This window comes from Anomalospiza imberbis, chromosome 2 (genome assembly GCF_031753505.1).
Source record: "Anomalospiza imberbis isolate Cuckoo-Finch-1a 21T00152 chromosome 2, ASM3175350v1, whole genome shotgun sequence".
Lineage (NCBI taxonomy): Eukaryota > Metazoa > Chordata > Aves > Passeriformes > Viduidae > Anomalospiza > Anomalospiza imberbis.
Window position 1 is genome coordinate 78196689 of NC_089682.1, and position 22849 is coordinate 78219537.

Here is a 22849-nt window from a genome sequence, read left to right on the forward strand (position 1 = left end):
GGGTATTTCTTCACTTCATCTTTACTAAACCTACAGTTTGATTTTGCAAACTGAAAACTCAGTAAACGGTCCTGGTGAGTTCAGAGCATGAGCAGTTTTCTGTATTCAGGATTAGTTCTCAGTTTCTGCTTTTGGCTCCTTCTAAATCTACCTGCTTTTCTCCAGTGATAATATTAAATTCAGCCAGATTAAATCTAGACAGAATAGGTACAGCACTTTTTTTTCCTGCCAGCTGATCACTGAATCTGACTTATCAGCTCTGTGACTTGATATCTAGAAGCTTGATACAAGATCGTGGAAGCCTGTCTACACAAGAACACCATTTTAACCAGCAGTACAATGTCTGCAAGTCCTCTACCATCAGCCTATGCTTCCCTCGAGGAAGGAGGAAAGAAATTGAAGTGGTGATCAAAAGCAGCCTCTGTTTTTTACATAGCACTGATGTAATGAAACATCCATCCTGGAAATGAAGGAGATTCCAGGAGGCATTCAAGGAACCTCTGCTAAGGAGAAACAATGTGCAGTGGGATTTCAAATGGTCCTCTCAAAGGAGACTTCAAATTGTTTTTTTTCCTTGAATCCAATAAATCAAAATGATAAGCAAACAATATTCCCAACTAGGCACAAGATAAACTGAAACATGACAAAGGGGAGAAGTTTCTGTTTATTTATTCCTCTTTAAAATGACTTAAAAGAAAATTCAAAACACTATTTAAAAAGGAGGGGATTCAGAGTATTGAGAAGCTGAAAATCAAACCACAAAGGAGGCATTACAAGGTTAGCAGAACATAGAAAGCACGGTTAGTATAAAACAGATTTACGTTCTCAGTGAGCAGCAAATTTGTACTGCCCATATAAGTGGAACAGCACATAATGCTACCCCTACTCTCTGGAACACAGAACTCTTTCATAATTTTGTTTTATTGTAGCACTGTGTAGGAAAACACAACAATTTTAAAAAAGCAGCATTTTCAATTGAAAAGAGAAAAACATTAAAAGCATTATATTGCTCTATAGGCACTGATAAATGTCTTTCTGTGGTAAAAGAGTGTGCCAAGCAGAATTCAAAATTGTATAATTCATCTTAAAATCATATAGCCCTGGTGAGATTGCAAATAAAACTTAGTTATGCTACTTCTCTGGCACTGCCTGACAGCAGCTCTGCCCACTGTGAACTGTCTGCATGTCTTCATGGACAGGGTTAGGCAGAAGCAACAGGCAGCAATATTGGAAAATGAAGGTTTCTCCTGGCAAGTCAGAGCACCGACAGCTCAGATCCATGGAGGGCATTTGTTATACTGACAAGAAGTGACTGACTGCATGTGCTTGCCAAGGCTTTCACTCTGCCTGTTTCAAGTTACACCTGACCTTGAGGTGCTGAGTCCCAGTAGGGAGTGAACGGGAGCAAGAAAAAGTTGCTGCCTTACAGGCCTGCTCAGAAAGAGCCACTCTGGTGGCCAGTGGCTGCTGGCAGAGGGTCAGCTACAAGCCCTGTCTGAGCTTGCCATCAGCAAATACTTCGCTCTCCTCTCCCCTTGCTGAGCACAGGCAGCTGTACGTTACATATGCCCTCCTCTGCAGAGCACTCTGCTCAGACTATGGAGCCGTTATATCCCCTGAGAGCAGGGATGGGGACATCACTGGGATCTGCAAAAATCAACTTAAAGCCATCGGGAGAAAGAGCTGCTAGGGTCTTGGAGAAGGTTAAAGCAGCACCTGTGCAGGGCACCCTGAAGCAGATTTTTACCTTGCAAGCATCCTCACTTCTGAGACTCGTCCTCCCCTATGTGTTTTGGCACATGCAGCTCTGCTGTTCCCCTGCTCTGGCAAGCAGGATGCCTGAGATTAGCAGCGCTGAGCTGCAGTGACCCTGCCTGTGCACAGGAGAGGGAAGATGCACTCCAGTCTTCTGTTCTGCTAGAGTCTCTGCCTTAAAAAGTCACCTTTTAAAAAAAGCCCCGGCAGGGACCAGTTAATCAAACATGTCCTCGAACATGCGTTGCCCCATGGCTATGTAAACCTCTTTTTCCTCCGGTGTCATCTGGGCCACCAGCTCGGGGCGCTGGCTCACTTGGCTGTAAGAATGCGGGCGCCCAGCCACTGTGACAGTGGGGTCTTCTGCCACCACCTCAAACTCTTCATCCTCATCCTCCTCCTCCAGCCCATATGTTGTGGTGGCCACGGCAGCAGGGCGGGGAGGGGACTCCTCCTCCGACTCGCTAGTTTCGCTCTCGGAGTCACTCGCGTTGCCGCCAGAGAGAGGAGCAGCACCGCTGACGGTGACGGTGGAAGCGGAAGGTGTCTTCTTCTCGTGGATGAGCAGGGCACGCATCACCTCCTCATTGTCATCCAGGGCTGCCCGGTTCTCCTCACGCTCCTGGAACGCATCCAGATCCCGGCCCCCTGCAAAGGGACACGAGGGAATGAGCATTTCCTCACAGACATCTGTGTGACAGACCTGAAAGCTTTCTTAACCTTCATTAATTACTGCCACTGAGCTCAGCTGGCAAAGTCACACCCTTTCTCTATGCCAACTCCTCCTCTCTCTTGAAATTCAGAGACAGTTATGTCTTATAATGGCAGAGCAAGTACGGACATTTCCTAGGAGCTGGGAGGCCTAGAGTCACCGTGGCTCCCAGCCGGAAGCCTTGACCAGGAGCACATTGCAAGTGAAGACAACAAATGCACAATGGGCAGGCACCTGGAAAAGACTTCCCCAGGGAGGTGTCCTACTACAGTCCTGGCACAACAGTGGAGCAGAAAACAAACCAATCCTTAAAATACAGACTCCAAGCCCAGGCCTATCCTGCTGAGCTCCCTGCCTGTAAGGATGAACACAAAGAAGAAATGGATCCAGGCAAAGAATATGTGGAAACCATGTGTTATAAAACAACATTTAGAGCAGCCATGCCTGGTGAGCTCAGAGGTGCACCTATACCAGGCAGAAAGGGGAAAAGCTCCTTACAGGAAGATGGTGATGGCATGGAGCAGATGCAGCTGACAGCCTGCAGCCCAGCTGTGCAGCACAGCACTAACCAGTGCCTGCTCTCCAAGCTGAAACACAGCCCAGACAGTCCCTGTGGCTCCCTACCTGCACCTCTTATTTGAAGGGGACTGCAGTGGCCCAGCTGACAAACCTGGCCTGTGTTCCACTTTCAGAAAACTTGGCTGAACAACAGCTGGGAGGGTTCAATATGGCTCTGATAGGCAGGATGTCTGCAGTTCATGGATTCTAAAGGTAAAATTCTGCTCAAAAAGTAGCATCCCACAGAAAACCTCTCCTAATCCTACCTTTGGTGAGAGGGCTGTGAGTCCACCTAGTGCCAAAAGAAGTACAGGCAGTATGGGAAAAAACCCAAAAAACCTCAAAAAACACCACAAAACAAAAAACAGAACAAAAAATTAAATATGGAGAAAAAAGAAGGCCTAAAAAGTAGTACAGGCTCCCTGTGGCAAACTTTCTGTCTTACACCAAAAGATGCTGCCCATGAACAATTGCTGGAGCTGAGATGTTGGCATTCTGCCTTCATACAGGCAGCCACTTGCCCACTCCTCCAAGACACAAACCCTCATGGTTTCAGCACCACATCCAGGCAAGCAGGTCCCAAGTCTTTCCCCTCCCCAGTCAGAAATGTGCTGATTACATTTTTCAACTTGAGATTAAAAAATAATCTGAAGAAGTTTTGCATTTAGTACTAAAAGCCAGAGCACTTTGTGGTCACTCCTTTCCTGTGGTAAAATAAAGGCCAAAAGAACCATACCTAATTTCACCAGAATTCTGTTTTCACTGTAAATAAAGTTGTAGTAATGGGTAATGGCTACAACTACTAACATTAGAGCACTGCCAAATTCCTGAAAGAAAGGAAGTATAAAGGCATCGTGTTGGCAGTCGTGTGCTCAGCTCACTGCTTGTGACTGTGGAGCAGAAAAGGCTGTAGGAGAGCATCTCTGTGAAATTATATCATAGCTCATCACACTGAGAGCTGTGAAACGACAACAGTCAGAGTTAGCTCCACAAAGGCCGACTTTGTGGCTCAGAGGGGCTGTCTCTTGTTGGCAAGAACTGTTTCTGCCAGATCCAAGCAGTGATCTTTTCTGTCAATGGTCCTACGTTTCTGTCCTTCCTGTTTACGTGTTGCAGCAGCAATTTCAGGCTATTTCCACAAGCTCCCTTCTTTGATCTCCAGTAGCTGAGGAGGTTAAGTAATGATGCCACCACCTGTAAGGAGATACTCCACCTTCATGTCCCTCAGTGACTTTTTGAGAAACATTTATGCTGTGTACATCAAAAGTTGTCTCAAGGAGTTGATTTAAAACTACAGGTGAATTGAATGTCTAGCAGAAAAATGGGTGAGAACTCACCATGGCTGGTGAGTAACAACATCTGCTACACACTGCAGGAGTGGGTTGTTCAATCATCTCACTTTGCTTAATCTATTTGAAAAATGTTTTGGGATTCATAATACAGTTGGAAGGCATTACATGTGAACAAGTTCTTAAGGTATCTTGCGACCGTTATATCACATTTCACTTCTGCTACACCTAAGTACTCCACTCCTCTCCTGAACATGGCACGAGTTCCAGGGTCACATACTCACACATGATTCCCTTTTGCCATATTTTCTTGCTAGGGCATCAACAGTTTCAGTCCATAATCCTAAAATTACTCTTACCTATTGACTCACTCTTGTAAAAATCATAAAAGGTCTCCATTTCCAGTTTTGGCATGGCAGCTTAAAAATCACACATACCAACACAGAATTTTTCTACTAATGGTTATAAGATTTTGACCATTAGTCTGTGGATAATCTGACCCCAAGATGAATGAAAATAAAAGCAGAGATAATGAGAAACAAACAGAAGGGAATAAAGACTCACCTGTTATGGTGACAGACCTTCCTACTGTACTTCCAGAAGCTGTATTTCTGAGTATTCTTCATATATAACAAGTTTTGACAAACAATTATCAAGAAGACTGGGAGTATATAAACAGTGCTGGTAGATTTGGTAGACTTCAGGGTCACTGAACATTAATAAATGTTATTTTTCAGCAGTGACCTATTAAGGAGACAGCATTCTAGATGAAACTGAAAGACCTTCATCTAGAAGCAATAAGCTCTCAAGGTAGAAGACTCAAGTTATTTAACATTTTAGAAGCCCCCACAAAATTTCATGGACAGCTCAGCTTTACTGACCTAGATTTCAATCCAGGTTCTAAGGAATTTTTACATCTGCCTACCCACAGGTGCTTTGCACAGCAGAAAGGAGCAGACAGTCCAGTGTTGGGAGCAGCAGCTGTACACACACACAGCAGAACATATTTTTGACAGCACTGTAAAGGCCTTGTATAAGCCCAGCAGTACTTCTGCTCTGTGAATTTCTTACCATCTTTGATTTCATCAGGGTCATAAGCCCCCTGCACTGTGCTCTCCCGCAGCCAAATGGGTCTCTCTCTGGCTGGCTTTCCTTCACTTGCAGACCGGCTCAGATCCTCCTGGTCCTCCATGCTGATGACGACATTCTGGGTATACAAGTCCTCGTATGATGGTCCCTTTGTAGTCCATGCTTCCCGATGGTGTCCACCTGCAAGGCCAGCTGCTGCCCCTGAACCAGCACCAGCTGCACGCTCCTTGCTACATGAAAGTTAAAGAGAGAAAAACAGAGCTCTCAGAACAAGCCTCTCCTTAGACAAAAATACTTAAATGATGATTTGTTATCATCTGCACTGAGAACTTTCATTGTCAGTTCTAACATGTGCTGCCAGGAATTTCTGTGCCAGCTTGCTGGTTTGGGAAACTTGTGGATCTCTAGTGGGAAACCCTACATAGGGCCATGGCAACATCCACCACAGACACTGAAAATAAGAGGCAGCACTAGAGATGCAAATACACTTAGGTTGAAACAAACATAAAATCCCAGAATTCCCTGAAACAGAAGCCACAGCAGCAAAACACAATCAAACAGTAGTCTGGTATTTGGAAAAGCCTCTTTTGGGCCTTCACACAGCAACCAAATACTGCATTAAAAAAGCACTGAAGTTTAACCAAGGTAGACAGTAGGCCCAGGGACTCAGCATGCTCAGAGCTGTGAACTGTTATGAATCACAGGACTCCTGAAGGAGCTAAATCACCATGAAAAACACAATTCAAACCTTTGCTTGAATTGTGAGTGACAATGCACATGAGAAGTCACCTCTCCTGTGTTACACAGGAGATCTGTACTATCCGCAGACACAGCCTTGGGAGGACTGGGGAGTCCAGGCAGAGAAGAAAGAGAGAGCACCTTCAAACCAGAGGACTAGGGCTGGACAAAAGGCTTTGTGTACTTGATGGAGTGCAGGACGAGATAGAAGAACTGTCTTCATTGTGGAAAAAGTGGAGAAATAAAGGTGCTGACCCATGTTAAGGGTATGGCAGTCAAAGCCCAGCCCTCCTTTGCTCTCAGCACATTTCCCTGCAGGGCCCCTTCTAACTCAGGAGACTGATGGAGAAAAACACTCCTGCTTGGATCTGATCAAAAGAGGCTATCAAGTGAAATATTTTCTGCACACTGATGATGGCAATGAGCCTAAAATACATCCTGGCCTGTGCTGATATGCAGAGTGAGGAAAGCCAAACGTGACTGTTCCTCTACTTCAGAATGAGATTTCATCTTTTCAGAGAAACAAATCCACTGCACACCGCACCCACCATCGGCCATATCATTTCAGTCGTCCGATTGCCAGGGGTAACTACAGCTTTTCATGAGGAACAGCCCTGCCTTGACTCCTCCTCTTGTCCAGATTAAATCCATCAGGGATACTCCAGGATGCCAGCTGAGCTGACAGTTGTCATCAGTGAGCATGGTTCAGTTGCTGCTGTCTACCCAATGACCTTTTCTCCAACCAAGAAGCTTAAAAAAAGGTTGCACTTGGAGAAGACCTGACTAATATGTGGGTTTTTTTAGTTCAGCAAGGACATTACCACTGTTTGATGAGCTAATTCTGCTGGATTTTTAGCGGTAAACAGTGAGGGGAAATTACACAGGTAGGTGAACACTGCTCTTCCCCAAATAAAAAATATTGGTGTGTTCAGACACAGTGTTGATCAAGAGCTACTCACAGCCTCTCAGTAGTGGAATGGCTGGGATCTGTTAACAAAATACTTCACAGCATCCCTGTTAGCATGTCTCGTGTCCTTAGCAATCCTGCAGCCAGCTCTGCTAGAGGAGCTTCACAGCAGCCTTGAATTTTGGGGCAGAAGGCTCATGCGCATGTATTGCTTATGTAACCTAAGGAACCACACAGAGACCTTCTCCCCAGCGTGTTATTTCAAGTGTTGGTACCTTTCAGCTCTCCAAGACAGGCGTGTGTTCTGTGAAAAGCACCACTCTGCTTCCCACACAACAGAAATCTCTAACTAGCGTTTCCCTGACGATTTTATGTAATCCACTTTCCTCACAGGATGCACAATGCAGCTCTCCCCCAAGCTTTCCCTCCCCATGACTACAGCGTGACACTAAACCCTCAGTAGTGCCAGGAGCTACCTAATAATACTTTAGCACAGAAGTCCCTGTGAGTGTGCCTGAAATTGACTTTTTTCCTACACAGAACCATTTAGCAGCAAAACACTTACTCCATGACATCAGGAACGTTTCAAAAATGAAAGTAACACTTCTAAGAGAAACCTACAGTACTAATTACTTCATGTCATCTACTGCAATGTCCTACACTGAGCTGGAGCCATCTAGACACTTTCTGTCTAATTTTGGACCCCAGTGAGCTTTGCAAGTGTGCCTCAATTGATGTCTCTTTACCTTCAGTGACACTGTTAGTAGGTGTGAGCACCACCCCAAGACTACCTGAGCAGGGAAACATTTCATTCTGCAAGAAGAGAACTTACTGTTTAACAACCTGTTCCAAAGTAGAGGATTAGACACCATGGACCAGGCACCAACAAAGGACAGGTGTGGGAGCTGCCGTAAAGGCAGCACAGAGCAGATAAAGGGATCTCTTAAATCTCTTTCTCTCTTAGATCCATGAACTACTTCTTCCCCACCTTGCTCTAGACTTCACATGGCCACCCTGCAGGCAGGAACTGTGGCAGCTCAGTGGCCCAGATGAAGCTACATTTAGTCTGTTTTATTCACCTCGATGGAAATCCCTTAATGAGTAGTTTAGCTGTCTTTAAAGGCAACATAAATAGCCTTTGACACAGCTGAGGTATGGCCCACAGAAACCACACTGTGCAGTGGGCAAACAACTTGAAATTTTCATCTCAATCCTGCCCAGACTATTAAGAAAGGTCTTGGATAATGGGGATAACTCTCTTTTTTGCCACATTTGAGATAAAACACATTTTCACTGTGCTGCTCTTAAGAGCTTCAACTTCACAACAGACAACCCATGGTTCTTGACAGCATGACCACAGAAAATTAATTCTATGAAGATTTTTTGTTAATTGAAATCATGCTATTTTGACATAAGGAAATAGAAGGGTTATTAAAATCCATAATTTTTCAAAAACCACAGAGAAGGGCTTAAGTAAAGCAGGTTTATTTTGAAACCTGTGGGGCTAATTCATGCTCTCCCATGATTAAGAAAATTAACAGTCTTAGGAAAGCATAAATGAAGATCTACCCAGTTTCCCAGGGCAGGTGAATGAGTTATGCAGTGCCAGTGGGGTCACGTAGAGCTGTAACTCTCCTGAAAACACATGAATTGCCCAAGTTACTGCAAAGAGAAGATACAGGCGTTTGTAACCTTTTTGATTTGTTTCAGAATCACCAAATGCCAGTTTTGTCAATGATTTCAGACACTCAAGACTCCATAAAAACAGAGAGGATAAATAACCCAGGGTTTGGCACTTTAAAAAAAATCTCACAGCAGTGCTTTCATGGAATTAACTGCTTTGAATTAGTAAGACTTAATAAATAATTAAATTACTGTATGTGCTGAAACAAGTTGCATTCAAGTAAGCATTTAAAAAGCTGCCTATTTATTTTGTCACTTCTTGCACAGAGTAATTAATCATTTACAATGTTTTTTAAGTATTTAAGAGTCAAGTAAGTGGGTGTTGCTATTTAATCATGGGACTGCACCAGGCCTCTGCTGTGATAATTTCCTGTACACAAAAAGGGAAGACTGAAAAATTACTCTCTTTTTGGTAGGGTTATCCCAGTTCTACTACTTAAACTACTGAAAAGGAATTTTAAAGCAAAGTCTAGTGATTCAGCTTAGTATAAAGGCTTCAAAGAATTCCCCATATCACCAAAGAAACGTTGAGTGACCTTGGAAAAATCTTTTCTGCTCTTTATATTGCTTCTGGTTTTCTATCAGAATGATGAGGAAAAATAGCTACCTTCTTGGCTAGAAGAAGACTACGAATAGACAAAGGATTTTTATTGTATTAATTAGAAGCTGTCTAGCATGAATACATGAGGAACATTCTTTCTCAAGGTTAGCCTGAGAGGAAAAAAAAAGAGTATCTTGCTTGCTCTCCTATTAACTAAAGCCAAGCACCCCAAGGCACTGTGGGAATGCTTCCCCTCATGATACAGTTCTTTTCCCCCATGTGTATAATTAATTTTTTTAAAATACAGCGAAGTGCATCACATTTCACCACAGCTGACAAAACTGACAGCTCCCCACATCTTTTTGCATTATTTAAACATCATCTGTTTTTGTAAAGCTAGGAATGTTCTGAAAGAAACATTCATACCATGGATAAGAACATTTTAAGGAGTTTTTAATTCCAACATGGTCTTCTTCTGAAAAGAAGAGGTGTGTAACAAGTTGGACAAAATCAGAAGAAAAAAAACTGCTTATTACAAGTGATGTCTTCAAACTAGAATGCTGTAATATGACTATTTGAAATATAAGGTGTGGATTGCAGATAGCTTTGTTTCAAAAGCTGGGTAGAAGCAAAAGGAACAGATGACAAGTAAGTATTTGAGAGACAGAAGACAGCATAGGTGGCACCTTCAGAGCTTTGTCAAGCACCTGCATTTTTTAACTATTGGGCCAAGGGCTTGGTGTGCATACCAGCTGCAGCATGGCAAGCAGCAGGCAATTCAAGCATCCCACCTCACAGAAAAATACATGCAGAGGACTGACCAGAAGAACAGTTATTTGCCTTGTTTAGTAAAAAGTGGTTACAGCCCTCTGTCTCCTTGTAAACCACACATCCCTGGGGCAATCTGTCAGTTGTTTGCATAGTTGGTGCTGTACAAGTAAGTCCTGCACAAGGTTTGGGAAAGCCCCACAGAGCAGGGAAACACACTATAAGGAAGCAGTGCAGTGAGGAAAGACCAGGCGCGCTCCCACCTCTGCTTCAGGGCAGGAATCTCGGTGGGTGCTGGCTCCAGGATTTCATAGGCTAAGTTAACGTCTTCCGTCTCACGAAGCAGCGCATAGATGGGCTCAATCTGCTCATTAAATCGTGCAACGAGTGTCCTTGCATCCTTTTTGGGCATTGCCGACTCATCTTCTTCCACTTCAGTCTCACAGAACGTACAACGGAAAGTTCCTAAAATGAGAGAAGTTACTCAGCTTTGGAAGGAAAGCAGCAGGTCCAGCTCCTCATGCAGCTTTCCTAACAGCAGTGCCCTGCTGTTCCCTTAGCTGGATGCTAAAGAGTTTTTTTGCCCCGAAAATCCCTTCCCACACACGGTGTACCTGGTTATTATTCAAGCAGACAACAAAGGAAGCATTTTGATACCAGCCAGGGATACCCAGCTGGGTACAGTTTCTCGTTCTGAAAAGCCCAGATGGGCTGCAATACCTCTACTGGGAGATCTCCTAATCTTCCTCCTTCCTTGCTGCACATTTTAAATGTCAGCTATGACTGGGCTGTGATAAAAAGCTTACACAGTATCCTCTAAGGAGCTCAAATATCTTCTGTTTCAGGTGCCTGTGCCGCTATCTCCCAGGCCACACCAATAGGCTGATTTCACAATAAAACAGTGCAGTTTTACACTGCACCAACCAGACTGCAGTAACTGCTAATCTAACCGTTGTCACTTTGCAGCTACTGCAAAAAAGAGATGGCTTCTCCTTCTGTTTCAGGGCCATACCAGATGAAAAAGTCATTACTGCAAAGCAGCCAGTTCAAAAACCTATCCCACCCAACTCCCATACCAGCTTCTTAAAATTACGAATGTTAAGAAAAGAATCATATGAATAGCAGTTAAAAATAAGTTTGTTTTGCAGACCTCATCAGGATCTATAAAAACAGGTCAGACTGAAATGGCTACATGGCAAAGCAGCTACAGAAAAACCACTGAACTCCTGCACAGCAGCTTTTGGGTTTCATCACTCCATCTGTGAACAGGACCCTTGGGGTGGTATGTGCACAGTGAGACCTTTCCATCTGGTCTGCTAGGAGGGAGAAGAACACTGTTATGGCTTCATCGTGCAAGTGCTGGACTGGGAACATACCCCTGCCACCTCAGAACATGACATCCAGAGTCATGCTCACAGGCTTCTTGATTTCTCTTGCTCCGGGGTGATATTTTTTATTTATACATTCTGTGACACCCATGCACATCTAGCCTCACCTCTCAATACTCCAATGAAGAAATGCCAAGATCTTTTTAGCAATAAGAAGCCCGAGGATAGGTCCTGCCGCGGAAAAGATAATCCTATATATAAAAATCAGAATTAGAATCAGTATTGAGGTCTGCTATGTCACCAGTGCTATGGACAAGCACAGTCTAAAGATCAGGGTTTGCCCAGGGCACTTGGGCATGATGTAATGAGACAGGCTGGCAAGGCAGGGCTTCTGGTATCTTGGTTTGCTGCTTACACAGATCTGCTAGTGTTGTCGCTTCATTTTTCAGCAGACCTCCTTCCCCGCCTGTAATGCAGTGATAAAAACAGACCTAACTTCTTCAGCGCTGGTTGTGAGGGCTAGACAATGCTCGCACTCGTCTCAGCAAACACAAAAAGCACTGTTTATGACAGAAGGGAGATCTGCTTGTTGCCTCTCACCAGTCTGTAGAGATGCAGTTTTGTACCCTGGCACCATCTGAAGCAGCTTTTGCTCATTGTTACTCAGAAATTAATGCATGCTGTGTATGTGGCCTGTAAAATGGACACATTTCCTGCAATAAACCCTCTCTTTAGAAAGTTTGTCTTATTGACATGCAAAAGCCAGAGCAGCCAACAACAGCACTATGCAAAGTAAAAGACAAGTGGATAAAGTGCTCTTCTCCCTTATCCAAGCATGAAATGCTTTGCTTATTTTTTTCCAAGCTGTAAAAACTGTCCCTACTGATTCAAAATTGTTCTTTATATAAGCTGTCAGCCCAGCAAAAACTGAACCCAACATTTGGTCTCCTTATCCCACATCTGAGACTATCGGTGTGACATAAGTTGAATCAATTAAAAATAATTAGCACATCTCAGTTCCCATAATGGACTACGGGAACAAACACAGGTTAATGAAGAAGACTCCCCTCTTTTTACACGCCCCCCAAGTCCTGTTACATGTTCCTGAGACAGCTCAGACTTTTCACACTTCCATCTGTGAACCCCATGAGTATCTGCAAAAGATAAAGATCATAGGGAGATTGGTTCCAATTCAGAGTACCAAAAAAATCAGAAAGTAAATACAGCTCTAATGAAACAGAACTCCTAAAGCTATCATGGATTTGCTGCAACTTCCACCCCTCAGGGTTCATAATAAGCAAAAAAAATTAATAGATGAATTATGTAAAGAATTTGGGAATGAGTGAAATGACAAGCTTCCTCCATTAATATGCTGTTTTTTTTCAAGGTGATGCAGCATTTCACAAGAGGCATATGTGATTAGAGAACTGGGAAGCTGCTTTGCCATGGCAGATGGCATTTACAAGTGGCAAACCTCTTTCGTTAGTTTTTAAGAGGTCAGAAAATGTCACCAAAGCTTTTATGACATGGCACATCACATCAGCAGTGACACACGTTCCTTTCCGATATGAATTGCATGTGACAAACATGAAGTGGAGGCCATCCAAAGGCTGAAAACGGCAATGTTTCCACTCCAACGATGTATTTTTTCCTTCAGCCCTTACACAACAGAGTTTTTCAAATCCAAAATGCTGCATAAACCAGGACTAACAGATATCCTGGAGCAAACAGACATGAGGCTCTTCTGCATCTTGGAAATGCTAACAGAGAGCACATATATCCCCTTCTATGAACACATGCTCAGGCACTGAACAGACCTCTCTGGCTGCACACTAAAAACCAGCCATCGGAAAGAGATCTCCTCATATGCTCCCAGACTCTGGGGGGCAGATATCCTGGTAATCTGGCTCTCCAAGGCTTACTAAGATTAAAGCAGCTGAAGCTCTGAAGTATGGGACCAGAATATTTAGAGATAATTCCTAATGACTTGATTTCACTTGAGAGAAGGAAAAGGTCAACCACCCACACACACTGAAGGCAGGATGTCCAAGTGTGCAAGCAGCATCTGCTACAGTTAACACATTTAACTGGCTATAGACTCCTGAGTCTGAGCCCAGGCCCTGCTTACACCCTTGTCAAAGGGTTCAAGCCTCACCTCCAGCCCAACAAGGGGTCTTCCACTCTGTCCTTTGGGATGCTGCCCAAGACTCTCACTACTCTCTTAGAAAACTACTTGATTTTTAAACTCAACTTATTCCCATTCATCTCAAATGTAATGATTGTTTTGCCAAGAACTGTACCTCATCTCATCAAGTTTCCATCTTGCTGTTAATCCTTCAGGTGTATTTACAAATTGCTGTCTTATTCGTCCCTCAGTCTTCATTCTGCAAGGACATATATTCTTCTTTACCTTTTAAAACTGCCCACCCATTCTTTTGACCTCGCTAACAGCCTCACTGGCCCTTTCTCCAGTTTGCTCTCATCTTTCTGCTGTGAAGATGAAAGTATAGACAAGTGTCCAGATGAAATCTCCCAAAAGCTCAAAGGCATTAGTGCTTCTCTGATAGCCACTGAGACCTTTTAAGATCACATTGTAAGAGACCATCATGAAAGTGATGCCTCAATTATCACAAGATCCAGCAGTGTTCCCAGATCTTTCTTTTCCTTTGTATCTTTCCTTCTCCTTTGTAGTTTCCAGTTGATGAACTCCATGTTTATTGCAGACATTTGCATTAGATGGTAGGTGCATGACACTACTTCATAGTGTAATCTTTCAGCTCCTTTATATTCCTCCAGCTTTCACCATCATCCAATTCTTTTTTCTTGACTGCATCACAAAACATTAAGCTTTTCAAAATCTCCCACAACCTTCTTTTAGAAGTAGCATTATTACCATTACATGGTGAGTGAGCTGAGGCACAGATGGCATAATTTCAGAAGTATCTGCTGACTTGAGCAGTACTTGATTTGAGATGCTTTTCTGAAACTTCTTTTTCAGAACAGAACGTGCAGTATTCTTACCACTCTTCTTTCAGACTCTAGGATTGGGCATCTCCAATGAGTTAGATACAGTGGCTAATGACAGCCTCTGAAAAGCTTAAAATGACTAGTTCAATATCACACAAACTCAGATGGCATGGAGGATCAGATCATGTTCTTGTGACTTCTACAGCCACTTTCCTCAAGTAATTCCCTCACTCTTACACTGCATTTTCCTTTTTCTGCAGCAAGCCAGACAAAAAGTGCATTTTATAAGCATAACTCCTCTCTCTCATTGAGTAAAGCATATTTTGGCAGAGGGAGGAATTACATCACAGAAAAAAAGTTACAGGCAGCTTTAGTTCAGCACTCCTTAACCATGAGTGCTTCACCTGATGTTAAAATGAGAGTATAAAGACCCTGAGGAAAGGACAGGAGTTTCCTAGGTCCCTACCACCAGGAAGGCAGACAAATGCCTCCCACCATGGGATGCTGTGCCAGCAGCCATATGGTTCATTTGCAGACCTGGAGCCCTCAGTTCCGCACAGGCCTCTGCCACTTGACTCGCCAAAGGCAAGATGACAAGCTGCTGGTGCTGCAGGGGAGCAGGATGCTGTGCCAGCCTGCTTCCTCTAACAAAGGGAGGATGAGAAGGAAACACCTTGGGTGCTGCTCTATCTTCTTGAAAGAGAGGTGCTTTGTGTCAATCTGCTATTCTTCCTGCTAGCCCCATACCTAAAGTTTCCTATCCGGCTCTTCCCATCTGCTTCCCATCCCAGTTCTGGGCTTTTCCTTCTCTGATAGTCCTATTCTCCTTGCTGTCCTGCTTCTTCAGCCTGGGCTTCACTCACTTCTCAGACTTCTCTGTTCATTCTTCTTTTCCTGGACCTCTTTTTCCAATTTCAGCCTCTCCTCATTCCTGTGCCTCTCTGCCCCACACTCTTAGATCAACTAATTCTGCCTCTTGATTTGAGCCCTGGTCATCAAACTAATTTCCTGTTTCAAGCCAGAGAGATGGAAGATCTTTTCACAGCACCACCTGTCATTCAGAACAATATTACACAGGCAAAAGAATATACATTTTTCTGGTTTCCCCTTCCATTTTCTCATCAGCCCATTCTTCAATACAGCCAAACTGTTTTTTATTAAATTTTCCTAAGCAATTTAAACATAGTCAGATGCATAGAACGGGAAACCTCAGCATACAGTAAGTTTTTGACAAAGTTTTGAACAGAACAAAAATCACAGAACAATTTCTATGCCTGCCCTCCACCAACAAGCCAATCTCATGGAATGAAAATACTTAGCAACCTAAGTAATAGGCAGTGCTGTCAGTACAAATTATAATTAAGTTCCTTTTATTTCGCATTGATTTTTAAGATTTAGAGGACGGTTTACAGCAGCACCTAAAGGCGTATCTCTGCTGAATCATTAAAGACACAAATAGTAGGCCAAGTGGCTACAACAGACCTGGATCATCAGTTACCATAACGTACTCTACATTAGGCTATAAGGACACTCAACCTACTAGAAGTGGCAACCTGAGGGGTTAAATGAAAGCAAAGAGAGTTTTAATGACCTTAATGGACTGATCTGGTAACAGAGCTAATTGTTAAAACAGTTGATTGTTAACTGGATTAATCATAATGCAGATTAGATTGTGGCAGCTGTTGTCCTTTAGTGACTCCCAAACTTAGACTTCTCAGCCCTCATCAAACTGTTCCCACCTTCTCAATGAGAAAGCAATCCAGTGTGTCTGAGTGGGAAATGCATTCCAGCCACACACAAAGATGAGTCTGCTGTTAATTTCATCAGGCAGCCTTCTCTGGCCCCATCGCTCTTTTCTCCTTGTACTGGAAACCCATAGTCCCTAGTACATTCCTATTCACATGTGAGTTCCAAAAATGCAGCTGCTTTAGGTAAAAAACAAGAGAAATCCACCAACAAAAGCTGTCTCCTGTACACCACAGCAATACACCATTCTCTCTTGCAAGTAATTCAGTGATTCTACACATGCAATAAAAGAGACAGTTACAGAGGACAGTGTGTTACATAAAATGTAATGCCACATCTCGTCTTTCTGAGACAGGTTTCATGGTCCACTGAATCTTAGGCTCCTGGGGCCACTCCACAGCCCAGGGCTGATTGCAGTACTCTCTCTTGAAATGTGACACAGAAAGTTTACCTACTTATATTAGCCCAGAACAGACCCTGTTGTCAGAACTCATGGCATGAAAACAAACACTGGGCCATGTGTAGAAAATGTCAACATTTTGGGAAGATTCGCTGACCCACTTCTGTAATAAAACATCCAGTTTTGCCGTTGAAATCCAAAATGCATCAGGCTTCACCCAATCTGCGTTATAATTTCTAACTATGAAGAAGATATGGGACATCGCAATTGATATCAGTAGCCTTGGTCAGAGACGGTGACAGAGCAAATGCAGAACATGTGGGTGATACCTGAAAGCAGAGAACTGAAAGGTTCATGGGCCAGTGCTGCCCAGAGAAGGTCACTGCAGTGGCGGCAGCTTGGAGCCAAGCACACAGCACCCCTCAAACAGCACTGAACCCAAATCACCATGCTCGCTGCGTGAGGCCCGAGCAGATGCAAACTGCTAAATATAGATCCTGCCCCCAAAACTGACAGCTCTCCTAGTAACAAGCTCATGAACTACAACATCTTCTCTATCCCCCTACTCTTTTTCTGAAGACCTAATACCAGGTGCATACAATTACCATTATGGGCAGGAGGCACAGCAACAACCAATACTGTACACTGCTGGACACATCCTATTGTCAGATCCTAGACAGAAATTTGCTAAAATGTATTTTCTATCACATTTCTGCCTCAGAGGAGTGAGGAAGCATGTGGAGTGCACATTAGAAAATGTCAAGCACGGCACTTTAGCTAAAAATGAGGCTAGGAACAAATAATGTAAGCAATTCTATTATCTGAAAAAAGATTTTAATATCTTTATTAATTTTTCCACAATATCTGGATTATTAAGAAAGTTGAGTAATCTACTGTTTACAAATGGGATCAAGACTCCACAATGAAGTAAAAAAACCCCTCCTTTTAACTTTATGTGCCCCAAATCTTGATCCAATTTTTCTCAAGTCTGTACATATTCTAGCATAAATCCTACTGAGTCAACAGCTATGAGACTGATCCTTCTCAGTATCAGACCATAAGGTTTTAAGATAGGTTTCTGTGAATTAGAGAATGAGTAATGACTGTTCACCTTCCAACATCTTGTCTTCACTCAATTGCTGTTCAATATGAAATGGGACTGCATAGTGGAGACAGGAGAGTAAAATCCAGGTTCCTGAAACAGCATTCAACTCCCTAGCCTACAGGTTTGGGAAGGAGTCATATATACTCCTACCCTCCAAATTAGCCTTTGAAAACGGGTGATTGAAAAGGGCTTATTCTATAAATTTAGTAAGTAGAAAACCCAGTGTTCCACCATACAATTCAACACAATTTCATAATACATGCATACCAAGATACAGCTCTGACTTTTGAGTACCTATTTTGAGCCTTAATAATGCTTTTTAAACATTTTAATATTAAACATGTTTAATATAGATTCAGAGTATTGAATTGCCCACTAGGTATTAAACAGAGAGTAAACATTTCATTTGGGATAAATGTCAGTTTCCTTTCAAAACTTCTATTCTTGTAATATAAATGTAGCAGCCACCTCATTTAAGGGCACTCATGCAGCAGCACTATTTCTGATTCAGATGAGGTAATTCTGCCAGAAATGTGTTCAGAAGATTTCAAAACAGCAACTCACTAACACATGAAAAATGATCAATTTGTTTAAAAAATAAAAACAAGACGGTAACTTAAAACAACAACAAAAGAGATAAAGGCATACTCTTCAACACACAGCAGGAATAGCAAAAGATGAAAGAAACATATTTTATAATTGCCATTAAACAGTGCCTCACTATAATCAGAAGGAAATTTCACTTAGCCAATGCATATGTTCATGTATTATTTATTCTTCCAGAGAGCAGTGTGTAAATGTATAAAAACTGAGCGACTGGCAGCCCTGGAAACAGAAGGTCCCTCTGTTAAGCTGCAGAGCGGATTTTATTCCGGCAGTTACATTATCCTAGGCATAATTTGGAAGAATGGTGGTGCTAGAATGTTATTACAGATGGCTAAAAATAGTGTCCAGCACTCATTCCGGACCCTCTCGGCACAAAATGAACCTTGCTGTTAACAATAGAAGGAGGAATTGCCAAGACACACTTGGCAACACCTTCAAATACATAGGGCCAGCATTCTTCTTCCTTGAAAATCTCAAGTGTTTGGGGACAGGAAAACAGAAGGTTTCAGAGGCTTCTTCTAGATTGTCCTGTTTCAGGCAACGGTAAATGTTAAATACCTTCCCCATGCCTGAGATCCACTGGTTAAACTACACTTGCACTTCTATTTTCTGAGAGAGATCTTTTCTTCGATGTTCACTGCCACTACCAAATTCCTTTAGTATCATACAACACATTTCCCTGGGCAGAGATATCCAGAACTCTGGCACACCTACTATGCTACTTATACTCCAAAAGGGCTTCAAATTCCACTGCTCAGAAATGGCAACAACTTAAATCCTTTACATACAATTTCTGCTCAGAGAATTCAGAATCAGAGTTCATGTGTAGCAAGAAAAATCTCCCACATCAGCACCCAGAGCCACCAACAGAGAACAATACAGATTAATAGAAAAAAAAAATGTAAAATGTCATTTTTTGCCTTATTATAATAAACTCCAGTTAAAAAGAAGGGCACCCAAGGGAACACACAGTGGATGCTGAGACTTTGCATTTCATACAAATCTACTTAAGAACAAAGAACAAGAACAAAATCCCTAAACCATGGTCCCAAGACAGTATTTGAAAGGCTAATGGGGCCAGTATCAGAAGCGTGCGTTTCCATACCAGTGCTTGGGATGGCAGCAGCTCAAAATAGCAAGAGAGAGGAATTAAAGGAGGAGCTCCAAGCCAGCATGTTGTTTCCAGTCTTAGTTTCAACAGCATCATGTAATGGAATGGGCCAACACCAAGAGGACAAGCTGCTCTGAAGTTCACTTTTCACTTTTTGTTTCCCAAGAGGTTTTGGAGGCCCTTCACAACAAACAAAGCAGTTTTTTTCTGATGTTGGTTTCTTAAGAATAAAGACAGACTATTACCAGAACAGACATCACACTACCCTCCTTCCTCAAGGTCTGAAATAATTTATAGGCAATATTGACCAACTATTTACTGGTGGAAGAGATCATTCTCCTAGCTTGCAGCTTTTGGAGGTGCTTCAGCACTGCAAAAATATACATCAGTATGTGATAAGAATGAATGCTGTTTTCCAGCTGACTTTCTGCTGGTAATGTGAAGGATGATTCAAGGCAGCATTTTCTACTCAACTTGGATTCTCAGCCATACATAAGATAACAGATCTCCTTAAGAAACTTCTGCACATACCCTTTGCCTGGAAGTGCCACCTTTTACCTGCTGCCTTACACGGTATTTTTGTCAATCAATTGATCCATTCTGTATTTCTCACATTTTAGCACATAAAGCCTCACTTCTTACCTGCCATCAAGGAAACAGAAATATCCATGAATTCTTTTTTCTTCCTTCAGACTTTCTTCTGGATAGTCAAGCCACCCACTGTTCTCTTTTCTTCTTAATGTTATGCCTTTTAGAAACTCCTTTGTGCAGAAGTTCTTTGTTCTTTACTCTCAAAGGAAGTATCTTTCCCCTGCTCCCTGTGAAAACTATATGCCACATGAAACCAAGTTCCAGCAGTGCTCCATGAAGGGCCACCTCTCCTGGCTGGGGAAGGATTACAGCTGAGCCAAATCCCACCTGCAGGACCCCCTGCACATAACCTGGGCTTCAGGCCAGAGCTGGCAGAAGAGAGTGAAGAGAAGCCCAAAGAAGTGTGATGGACAAACTTCCTCCAAAGACATCACTTAGTGCTTAACCACCCTTCTTCCCTCTGTCCATGCAGAGCCATTAGAGTAATGGGAGCAGCCCTGAAAGCTTGGGCAGTGCTTCCTAGAGGCTACCAGGGAGGACCCCATTTTCTCATTAAATGTAAGGGAGAATAAATGCAAAGAGAGGTTCCTCGGGACTGAGCTGAGCTCCAAACTTCAGGACGGTGCCAGAATTGCCATGGACAGAAATAAGTTGGCAGTTTCTAAGTGAAAAAACTGCACAAATGCCAAGAGGGAAACTGGAGCATAAAGGGAAACTAACACAAACCAGGACTTCAAAAATGTTGAAAAAAGAAATTAGGAAGGAATAACAGGGCACCAGGTGAAACACGCAGGAGAAATTGCTGAGGCTGCTCAAGTGCTGGCCCATTATATTGGGCAGGATCTCTTGTGAAGCCTGGACTGAGGTCTGGGTACCTTTCTCCCACACTGCCTCAGGGAAAGAAAGACTAGAGGAGGTGCATTTTTTACCTTTTCTAACCTTTTCTTTTGACTCATGTGTTGCGCAGTGGGAACCACATGGGCCTACACAGGTGACAGGGACTAAAACAACAGCGTGGCCTGGTGAAACACTCACAGGTGCCACAGGCTTGTGTTAATAAACAAGAATTTCTGCTAACAACACTTCAAAGACCAAATTCCCAGCACTCTCACTTCTACTACCTGCTTGGAAAGAAGGTACTTTTTTCCAATTACTGTTCTTCTTAAGAGGAGAAATATCTCTACAGCTAAGGGCAATTTTTGCCTTCTGTACTGCAGTCTCTCATCACGGGTTTCATGGTAAAACTGAGTAATGCTCACCCATGGAGCCAGGTGCCTCCGCACTGCAGGGTTTGTACAAAACCTCACCTTACCAGCATCCAAGCACTTAAAAAGATTTAAAGAGCAAGCCACCCCACGTGCACACAACTTCCTTTAAACCATCCTCTCACTCCAGCAACAGCATACCAAAAGCAGCAGTTTGCAAGGGCAATGAAATAAACAGGTTCCTGAGATTATTTCACTTAGTAAAAAAAATAAATAACAAAGGACATTTCAGGTACAACAGATGCCAAATAGTAAGAGCCTGACCTTCCTGCAGCAGCACACAGCAGAACTGAACAGAAACAAACCAGCAAGACTAGTTTTCCAGTTCAGTCTGACTTAGGCACATCAATAAATACCCCAGTAAAAAATATTGGTTTAATTCTCATCATTTTCTACACCAAGCAAGAGAAAATGGCTTGCTAGTATCAGGAATATTTTAACAGAGTTCCTGATCTACAGATTACTGCTGTTGCAGATAACCCACCAGTGATCTGCCATCTCAGTCATGGAACTGTTAAAGACAGAGGCTGATGAAGCTCATAGTAATGCCAGACAAAGCAACAAAGTCTGACACCTGCAAATGTTGAGTACAGAGGCACCACCTCTCTTTACGCCATTCTATCTTATTTCTAATATATCAAATTAGACTACCTGAAAAATAAAAGCAGAAGCAGTTGAATTCACCCTTGCCTTGCCTTAACAGTCCCTGTTACATGCAGACAGAGCCCTCAGATTATGGTATAACCTAAACCAGCACTACTTTCATAATAGAAAGTATAAAAGGAGAACAGATTAGAAATGTGAAGAAATAACAAATTTAACCCAAATTTTTGTATTTTTTACTGTATATTTGTGGAGAATGTGCTATTTAAGATAGACTGTACAGACCTGACAGTCTTAGATAAAAAATACTTAGTATATCACCTTCCAAAACAAAGCATAGATTTTCCACAAATTACATCCCAGCAAAACGTATCTTTGGACATCAGCTTGGGTGGACTTTGAAAGGAGATGCCATGACATAGCCTGGACAACAGAAGCTGAATACGCAAAATAAGAAATTTGGTTTAGCACATGTTAGTAGCTTAACAAAATAGACTGACAGGTTATCTGAGTGGACTAAGTGATCAAAAATTACCATTACTTTTTATTACAAAACAATAATAAAGAATGTATTTCCTGTTTTATTTCTTAATGTGATCCATCACTGCAAATTCTTAAAACATTTCATTAACTCCTTTCGTGAAAAAGAAAGTAACATGGATACTACCCTTCAGATTGCTAAAGCATCAGAACTGATACTGCCTTTCAGCTCAGGGGGTCAAGTCAGCTTTTGCCTTGTCTGTTTTGTGAGTGCAAAGATTTAACATTTGTGAAGTGTTTTGAGCACAGGAAGTGTCAAGTCCTTTCCTCTGACACTGATCACAAATCCGAAACAGGTGCATTCAAGGATAACGTTTCATACCAGCAATAGAGATAGTGCTTGTAAGGGTCCTATAAACCTCTTAAATCTTTTTATTTCAGATTATCTACAACTCTAGTGAAATAAATGCAAGAAGAAAGTGACCAAGTTTTCCCAGTTGCTTTTCAGAAGCAAAGCACACCTGCAGATATATAAAAGTGTTAGTACATAAAAAAAAATCCTAAAAACATTCCTGTTTTGCTTATTAGCGTCTTTTCTCCATCAGAA

At 42.5% G+C, this 22849-nt stretch overlaps 1 protein-coding gene across 2 annotated transcripts in view; it reads right to left on the reverse strand.

Annotated features, from left to right (window-relative positions):
• Positions 1-646: 646 nt before the first annotated feature.
• The window catches only part of GTF2E1 (general transcription factor IIE subunit 1), a 49459-nt gene continuing 27256 nt past the window's right edge, over positions 647-22849 (reverse strand). For both annotated transcript variants that reach the window (XM_068181935.1, XM_068181936.1), the window contains exons 3-5: positions 10304-10505; positions 5386-5633; positions 647-2403 (exon numbers count right to left, since the gene is read on the reverse strand). In XM_068181935.1, the coding sequence (XP_068038036.1) occupies positions 1973-2403; positions 5386-5633; positions 10304-10505 (881 nt within the window). In that variant the 3' untranslated portion in view covers positions 647-1972. The remainder of the gene's footprint in view (positions 2404-5385; positions 5634-10303; positions 10506-22849) is intronic.